Consider the following 9,632-nt stretch of genomic DNA (forward strand, 5'->3'; position numbering starts at 1 on the left):
CACGGCACACCAACCTTCCCCTTCACTTGGGCTTGAGCAAAACAGCCTGCCCGAACACCCGGTCGGCTCAAAAAGGGAGCCGACGAAAGCGACGCATGTTTAACGGCATGGCCCACGCGCGGCGCCGTGTCGCCGAAAGAAAATGCAACGCGTTTCTTTTGTCTATCTTCTCCTGTCCCGGAGGGGGCATCGGGTTGGGAGGTTGGGTCTCGATTGTGGCCAGAACTGCTGGGAATGCGGGGGACGGCAAAGGGGACACACGGACAGGGGGAACGTAGAGGAACCCGACCTACACAGTACATAGTGATTACCTACCTTGTCCTGCCTGAGCAACCCGAAGCTGTCGAGTGGCTTTCGGTTGCACGCCCCCCGGACGTCGGCTAGACGGCGGCAAATCTGGGGATCGGTCGGCTTTTTTCTGCCCACCAGCCTCCGTGCTCTCGCCCGCCCTCCGGACACGGAACTTGACACCTTCTTCCCACGCAGGCCCGAGATGCCGCTGGCTCAGGTTCGCGCCAAGTCTGCATCTTCCGAATCTGGGATTCCGCATTCCCGGGTCTTCTGCGGCCGACGAGCCCGAGTCATGATCATCACGGACGGCCGATGCCGCAAACTGGGCCCTCGAAAAAAAAAAAAAAAAAAAGGCAAACCTGGGTTGTGCGGATCCAAACGCTCCCTTCATGCTCAACATTCTCCGCCCTCCCTCCGACCCCGTTCGAGGGCTGCGGGCCGGCGGCGTTGGTCGATCGGATCGGATCGATATCGCGAGGTGCTGTACTGTATCTGCTGCGCACACTCCGAGCATGCCCATCGAAAGGCACCCAAGCAAGGTGCCGCCGAGAAAGGCTGCGGAAGAACATTGTAGAACCGTAAGACCACCAACCAAAGACTAGCGAGCCTGGAAAGTAAGTCTCCGGCAAGGTACGGCCGGCCGTGCGTGCTCTCCTCCCCCCCCCCCCCCCCCCCCCCTTTAGCTGTCTCACCTGTCGGTCACGAGGGAGGCAAGTGAGGAAACTCGTCATCCCTCGCAAACAGCAGCATGACGTGACTTATGAGAAGGGAGTGAGCAGCTGCGCACCGAAGCTCCCCCCCGAAAGCCTCGGCGAGCCTAGGCATCTACATAGGCTTCGATCCTCTGAGCCGACAAGGCTGCTGGACAGGGTCCATGGATCGAGTCACGTTGATCGAGTCCTGGCCACAGCGCCGAGGGGAGGAAGACATGATTACTTGGCTAGACTGCTCGTTTACGTTTCCTCTTGTTGTACCTGGCTTCTTCTTCCTTCTCGACCCCCGACCGAGGCCGTCTAGGCGAGCTGACGGTGGCGGCGACCTGCTTGGGCTTGCACGGCCCATCTCTGAGGGAGAACGTGGCGTTGGATGTTGGACGATCGAGGATGGGGGGTTCGCAGCATCGTTTGTCGTTGGCACACAGTTCCCTGGCCTCATCGACATGCACGAGAGACGCGTGGCATCGCAGAGAGCGTGCTCGTGAATAGGAACCTATGCCTCATCGCTGCCCCTACCCATGCACAGCACCACCCACCATCCCTTCCCTTCTCACCCACCCGACGCATGATCCATATTACCAAAGACAACACTCCCCTCCGGCGATCAATCACTTCTTCACCAACCGATACTTGCCTCCGACAATCTCCATCTCCCCCGCAGCAACCTTCTCCGCCAGGAAATCCTGCAGCTCCTCGTTGCTCCACGCGAACCCGTCCGGGATCAGCATGCGCATCATCATGGCCATCTGCGCCAGCGGCATGCTCGCGCTGGCGTTGGTCAGCATGCCCTGGACGTAGCGCCAGTAGACCTCGCGGCGTTCGAGCTCCTTGGCCGACAGGCCTCCTCCTCCTCCTCCTCCTCCTCCCCCGAGACCAGCGGCAGCACCCTCTCCCTCTGGTGCGGCCTGCTGCTCCTCCTTCCCCTCTTCGTCCATGGGCTGGTCGCCGTCGGAAGCCGCAGCGCCGGCGGCGGAGCCGGGCCCGGGGCCGGCCTCGTCGGCGAGGGACTCAACGACGGCGTACGTGTTGGCGCCGGGCCCGCCGACGCGGCGGAGCACGCCGTGCCCGGCCCAGAACTGCAACGCGGCGGCGATGAGGTCCTCGTCCATCTGCAGCTGCATGTACAGGTCGTCGACCGACTTCTGGACGGGCGGCGCGGCGGGATCGTCGCCGTCGCCCTCGAGCCCCTGGAACGCGCGTATCACCGTCGCCTCGACCGTCGAGCAGTCCACGGCGACGGTGCGATCGCGCAGCTCCAGCTCCACCCGCGCCCGGCCGAGCTGGTTCAGCCACGTCAGCTTGCGGCGCGACTTGAGGCTCTCGTAGCCCGCCTCGTAGCGTTTCTGCTGCCGCTCCACCTCGGGCGGGAGGAGGAAGTGCTCCCTGTCGAGGCCCGGCCAGAAGAGGCGAGACAGGATGCGCGTGTGGTAGTCCATGTCGTCCTCGCCGGCGCCTCCGCGGCCGAGGTCCCGCCCTCTCTCACGCTCGCGCGCGCGCTCCCGGCAGAGGATCCCGTCCACCCTCCTCGAGTCTTGAATGTCTCGGATCATGACGTCGCAGGCCTGCAGGCTCGCCTCGCCGAACCTCCGCTTGAGCAGCGCCAGGACGCGCAGCTCCTGGTCGAAGCGGGGCGCGGCGGAGTCGGCAGCGCCGCTGCCGCCGTCGTCCATGTTGCCGTCCGCGAGCAGGCGATCCGCCATGACGATGGAGAATTCCTTGATGAAGGTATCGCCGCTGCCCAGGGCGGCGATGATGGTCCCGATGACGTCGACGCTGCGCGGGCGTCGGTACCCGTCGCCGGCGTCGATGGGGTCAGGCACCCAGTTCATGTCGTCCCAGTCCAGATCGGCGACGGCGTCTTCCGCGGGGGAGGCGGCGCGATTCGGAGACGGCTCGTGGAGGAGGAGGGCGAGCTCGACGAGCTTGGGGGGGTGCTTTGAGCGAGACGGGCCCCCATTCTTGGGGTCTTTGGCGGCAGGAGTTTCGGGAATGGTGCCTTGAGGGGTCCTAGAAGACGGTTTCGACGGGGTGGCCGTCAAGGGGTCGTCAGCGGCGGCTCTGCCACGCCTCCGGGACCGGCCTGCGCGATCTGGGTGGGCCTTCTCGCGCTGCCGCTTCGAGCCCTCGCGGGCGTTCTTTTCGGCTCGCATCTCTTCCGGGCTCGCGAGCAAGCCCGCCACGACGACACGGATGGCGTCCTCCCGCTGGCACAGGTACATCTGCAGGTCGCGCTCAACGCTGCTCAGCAGGACCCTCGTGGGGTCGAGCGCGTGCAAGGTCCGGATGATGGAGATGTAAGTCCGAAGGATTTGGAGGGTGCTGCAGCCAGGATGGAGGAGCCGCCTCTGCAGGGCCTTGGAGAAGCCATCCGTCAGCTGCTTCCTGCGGGCCGGCGTGGTGATGGTGGCGCGCAGGTCCTCCAGCGCCGGGCGGGAGTCGGGCCACGCCAGCGCGATGTCAAACAGCTCCTGGATGCGGAGAGCAGCCAGGCGGCCGAGCGCCAGGCTCTGGTACATCTTGACGTCGGCGAGGGACACGGGCAGGGGCCCTTGGGGGTTGTTGGCCGAGATGGAGGCCAGGACCTCGCAGGTCAGGCGCGCAAAGTGGTTCTCGATCCAGTTGCTCAGCTTCGCGATGCACGGCGACGCGGCCGACAGCGAAGCGCTCAACGACACGGCGGTTGAGACGGGTCGAGGATCTGCTGGCGACCAGGCGCCAGCGAAGGCACCCGTGACGAACTTGGACATCATGACGTCCATGACTTCGGCAAACAGGGCCTGGAACCGCTCGCCCGTCAGGCCTACATTATGCAGCTGCTGGGTCAGTTGCAGGAGACGCTCCCTGGCGGCCTGCGCCTTCGAGTCTTCCGGGTCGGGGATGTCAGGACCGTCCCGGGCTTCTCCTCGCCCCGGGCCCGGCATTCCGAGGATGGCGCCGGCGAGACGGATCACAACGGCCTTTATGGACCTCATCAGGCCGGTCGGCGCCGAATTGCTGACAAGCGCATGCAGGTCCCGGCGGAAGCGGTCGTTGAGCGACTCTGCATCCCTGGCTATCTCGGGGGACACGTGGGCGAGGCGGGCATACCCCGACAGCAGCTGGTTGAGGCCGAAAAAGTAGAGTCGCAGAGCCGCCTCTAGCGTCCGGATGCTGTTTGTGACAATGACCATGTGTTCCTCATCCTTGCGGTCGTCGTCCCTCCCGTCGTCGCCTTGTCTCCCATCGTGCCCCTCGTCGCCTCCGTTCCCGTCTCCGTCATCAACGCACCTGGCCAAAAGGGGCAGAACATGCCGGGTGTAGTGCGCCCGCACCTGTCGGAAATGCCAGGAGAGAACATCGTCGGTTTGTGCGGCGCCAGGCAGCAGGGCTTTTGCATGGACAAGGACCTCAAAGGCCTCGTAGAACTCTGCAGATGCACATGACTGCAGATGCTGCTGTTGCGAGTCGGCGACCAGAGAGCCCAACGAAACGTCGCCTGCGGCAGGCGGTGGCAGAGCGATGTGAGCGGTAACGAGACGCCAGGCTTGTTCACGGGCGGCTTGGTCACCGGCGACTACCGCGGCAGCGGAGTGCAGCAGCGGTTGCGTCGCCACGCTCTGCGGAGGAATGTGCTCCCTGCGGCGTCCGCGAGTCCCGGGTAGGCTGTCTTGGGCCGGATGAGCGGCAGGCTGGGCGACGTCCGCAGGGAAGACGGACTGGAACACGCGGCGCTGGCGGTCCCGCCACTGCGAAGCCACGGCGGCGGGCATGCTGCGTGATGCCCGTCAATACCCGCTCTCTGGTTGGATCTAGACGCTTCTTGCCCCCGGCGCGTGCTGGCCGACTGAGGATGTCCAGCAGCGACAAGCGTCGGACGCTGGCTGAACGGCAGAATCAAGACAAGGGCCGGCAGCAACCTTGCCCTCCCTGGCCTCCTTCGTCCTCTCTGAGCGGTGACGGCGGTAGATCCTCGAGAACGTCCGCAGAAACCCAGGAGCCCAAGACAAATCAGTCAGCTCGGGAGAGAAAAGAGAAACAGCCGTCGGTCTATCCAGATCTCGTCTAGGTGGTTGTCGCAACGGATGATGGCGGGAGGGGGCCAGAGACCTCCACGATCTGCCTGGCGCGGCTAGGCATTAAAGTCGTCAAAAGTTCCGCTTTGAAAGGCCTAATGATCAGTTTCCGTTCCTATCTTGGGCCTCCCAAATTCGTCGAAAGCAACGCAGCGCAGCAATTTTTGTTGCATTGGTTGGCGTTGCGTGTCGTGTGGTTGTCGGGTGTGGTTGAACCGTGGACCTGCAAGGTGCCAAGACAAACATTCCCTTGCTTGCAGCCGCGAGACGCGCGCTTAAACATGCATGCAAATACCGGGGTGTCTTCCCAAGCATGCACAAAACCGCGAACGCGAAATCGCTGAAAAGAAGTTGGGGGCCAAAGCCACACAGTGCGGACTATCTCATGCCTAGAGCCAATTCAGGTAATGTCAGCCACCTCGGCAACTCCCTCTGTCCCTGTCTTCTGTCAGGCTCATGAGACCTTCACCCCTGAGTATAGTAGTTCGTCGAGAGGGTATAGTCCCACTGCTCTATTTTTTTCACTGACATGCACAGCCACCTACTTACCTTCCAAGTCACCTTAGGTAGACCAACATCCATTTGAACAAGGCAAACAAGACCATCGTGCTGGACCCGGCACCCCTGGTTTCACTGGGCATATATCCAGCTAGACCACAGCATCGAAAGCACCGACATGTTTCAACCCCCAAGCTTCGGTTGTGAGGGAAGCAGCCACGCAGACGATCATACCACGATGGCCGCTAGCTTGCACAAATGTCGGGACCGATGCAATGTCGTACCGGTCTGCCCTGGCCCCCCGCTTGGATCGTACCGGGCCCGGCCCCAATGCCGTGCCGGATTGGGGCAGGACGAGGAGGGTGGCTGACGCGGCTGCGCCGAGGGCCTTCTTTGCTGCTGCCTGGGAGCTAAGCGGTGGCTTTCATCAAACGGTTTCGTTCGGCAATCGTACGGTACCATGATCCGTCCCATGTTCTCTGCAGAACCCAATTGATCCCTCGCCGGTTACGTTCATCTGTCAGGTCAAGACCCGTGCCCAAGATGAGAACCGTGGATCCTTCGGGGGTTGAGGTGAGCCACCGGGTTGAGCTGGATGGCCAATATACAAAGCCCATAACTGGCCTACACACGATATCGCAGGACATCCGATAGGAGGATCAACGCGGCGTTTCCTCAAGAACTTGATGGATGCGGCACCGAACCCTCAACCATCCTCCCAGACCGGGCGTTCTTTCTCACGTGGGCGTACCTAGCGGGTGTATCACTCGTGCAACTGCAGCACCGCAGATGGGCCTGCTGCCGGCGTCGTAGTCGGCCCAGTGTGCAACAGCACATGGCAGCCTGTAAATCCCGTTCCCTATGCCGGTATCTTCCAGGGGTCCAAGCATGACTGCCTACTCCCAGGGGTTGTGTCAAGCCAAGTGGCAGGCTTGGTGAACCTCGAAACCGTTCTATGCCGAATGAGAGCGAGCATTGACCCGATACTCGGCGTCCGTGACATGTCGAAACGACATGGTCCGGGAAAGGCCCGCGGCAACTCCCGCGCACCTAGGACTCTGTCGGTCATCGAACTAGAAATGGTCTTGAGCACCGAAAAGGATGCCGTCGTATTCCGACCAGTCAAGGCCCTCTGGAACGGCCATTGCGCCGAGGCATCGGGACCGGGGCCGGGACCGGGTCGGGACCGGGTACACTGCACTAGAATGGAGCGCCGAAAGTTCCCGTTTCTCGAGCGCGCGAGGAAACATACTCACCACATCACCGGCATTAGCGCAGCGGCGTTGACAATGCTCTCGGGTCCTGTAGTAGTAACTGGCCACTTTCCAGACCCTCCAAGTCCGAGCTAATTACGTTGCAACACCCCACGCAGTCTGCGCACGTGTCCGTACAACACTCTCTCCCACGACGCCATCGAGCTTCACAGGCAAGTACAAATCACCACGGAGCGACAAACACGCCAACACATCCGAGAGATGCGGGATATACCCGAGCTTGACAGCGTGTTGTTGCTGAGTTTTGGCCCCCAAACACCTTTCAAGGGCCCGCAAAAGTCACCAAGGGCGTCTTACGCGCAGACGCTAACCTGAACGTGACTTGGGGCTTATGGTTCAGCGGCGTCCCCCCCCCCCCCCCCCCCCCGCGCCGCAGACCCAGCGTTGCAGCCAGGGAACCCAGTGGAGCGATGCGGGATCGGGAGCAAACCGTCAGCAAGGTGGCCCGGGGTCGTATGCTTGGGGGCTGAGGATGCTGCACAGGGTTGCAGGGAGGAGCCGAAGCGTAATGTTCCTCCCGAGAGAGGTCGGAGGGGATGAAGGCTGCGACGGTGGACACCAGGCGTGGGCGCAGCCACGGTTTATAAGATGGCTACAAGCCACGTCGTAGAGATGACCATCATCTTCATAATCATCATTGCTGAGAATGCTGGTCATTTCCTAATACGTTTCTTGTCCCATTGCCTATGGCGGCGTAGGTATCTGGGGTCAATATCCGTCCGTCTCGTTGACGGTTTATGGCCCGTTGTGCTTCCCAGTGCGAAATCCGATACAACACTGCATGTTGTTTGATTTTCCTAGTCTTCCACCCCCGTCTAGCAACTCCGCTCCACGTCAACATCTTGGCTTTCCACCCATGCCCGGATATTTCTATTGTTGAGAAAAGCCCCATGCATTAAGCCATCGCTCCATGCAATCGCTGCCCTCCAGGTGGTGCGCAAGAATTCTCCAACTTCTGCGCCGAATGGCCTATCTGGACCCCGCCTCCCTCCCCTCCGGCGCCGACGCCGGACCGTTGGCCCCGCTTAGGCTTCCGGAGCTCAGTGGCTACGTGGGGCGTGCCGGCATGGGCCGACGACGGACTCGGGAGGGCCAGCCCGGAGAGGCCCGATCGATAATTCAAGCTATCCGCACCCAGCAATTGCAACATTTCCAATGCAGCTGCCGTGATGATAGGAGGCATGAAGACATAACCTTCCAAGAATACCGAAACGAACCTCCGTAGCTAGGACTCAAGTTCTAAGTATGGTTGTGTCTTGGGAGTCAATAAAAGAAGGTAGCTGATCAGCCTCGATCCATGATCACGCATCTTCTCTTCCTGGTGCTGCTGTCAGGCACTGGTGATGGGGCAAACCACGAATTACACCATTTGCACCCGAAGAAGGCAACTCTTGAGATGATGAGAACCTACAAATGGCTGCTGGTAAATGGGAGTCCGCGGTGCTGAAGACGTGAGAAACATGACGCAACATGAGCATGCAACTTGCTCTCTCGCAGAGACTTTCATTCCAAGGGCGCTGTCCTCGCGATATGGGAGCTTGCTCCATCGGTGTTTGATTCTGACGAACCGGGACATGAGGATAGATCTACGTAAGGGTTGGGGGCCAATAGTGGACAAGCAAAGCGATAGTAAAAAATCTGCGTCAACACCAAGAGCCTATGAGGGATGAGGTAACCGGTCCGCGGGCTCGAAGTCTCAGCGACACATCCCCTACACCAGAATCCGTTCTGATCATGCCTCGATGCCCTTGGCGTCCTACGTACGTATTATAGAGCTGATAGAGCTGCGGGTGCTTGATGCACATCCGCGTTGCTATTCCCAGCGAGGCTGTGCTTTACCCTCATCACAAAACGAAACCGCACACGACAAACGCAACCTCCTCCGCAGGAAACGCGCTCCAAATGAACGCGCATCGCGTTGAAACACGGACGTTCACCTTAATCTGCCATGCTCCGGTGAATTTCAGTCAACAGCATTCTCTGATCGCTGATTCGCCCGGTACAACCCTGACACCGCCCGAGACGTCACCTCAGCACCCCCTGGACCGTAAACCGCGGCTCTGGTTGTGAATCCCTCCGTCCGTGCCGGGGTCTGCCTTGTCTGCAACGTTAAGAGGTGAGCTTTGAAGGCCAGGGGCAGTAAAGCACAACACCAAGAGAGAGCTTCATCGGCTCAACGGACGGCGGGGGTGGAATGCGACGACGGACATGCATGCAAGCAAATGCGCAGCACCACGACCTCATCACCCTGCTTTTACTTTTGTTTTCAGCCTCGCCGAGGCACGCTATGCATGTAGGCCGGCATTAGGCAGCCTGTCAGATAGCCGACCTACTCAGAGCATGACTTACTACGATTGCTACTACGTAGTACTACCTTACCTACCAGGACAGGGGTTCACTCAGCGTCACCTTCGAGATGCTGACGTGCTCTATTAATTATGGCGGCTTTCGAGGGCCGGGTACATGCGTCAAGTCAAGTTCACATGCCATCACATCAGCGCGATGGGATACGGTGGTGTAATAATTCGGCAGTGGACGAGACCTTTCGCAACCGCCGAGGCTCTAAGCGGGGCCTTGTTTTCCCAGCTTCCCAGGTTAGGTATCAAGAATAATACATTTCGATGTCACTTGTTTTTCATGAAAGGAGCGACTTCGGTGGGTAATTTCAAACAATGTTGCCGTGTGTTGCTATGATATCTTGCTTGATTTGTCTAAACGGTAATGGTTTATATGACGCAATGCCGGCAAGGCCGGAGCCGCCACAACGCCGGTGAGGACTGATGATAACGACAATAGTCCCA

General features: G+C 60.4%; 1 protein-coding gene across 1 annotated transcript; it reads right to left on the reverse strand.

The window, feature by feature from the left end:
• Positions 1-1,615: 1,615 nt before the first annotated feature.
• VTJ83DRAFT_5956 (uncharacterized protein) lies at positions 1,616-4,756 on the reverse strand (the record flags this gene model as incomplete). Its single annotated transcript, XM_071012613.1, has 1 exon — positions 1,616-4,756. One exon carries the CDS (start codon positions 4,754-4,756, stop codon positions 1,616-1,618), a length of 3,141 nt encoding a protein of 1,046 aa, XP_070865331.1.
• Positions 4,757-9,632: the final 4,876 nt, after the last annotated feature.

Source organism: Remersonia thermophila, chromosome 5 (genome assembly GCF_042764415.1).
Source record: "Remersonia thermophila strain ATCC 22073 chromosome 5, whole genome shotgun sequence".
NCBI lineage: Eukaryota > Fungi > Ascomycota > Sordariomycetes > Sordariales > Chaetomiaceae > Remersonia > Remersonia thermophila.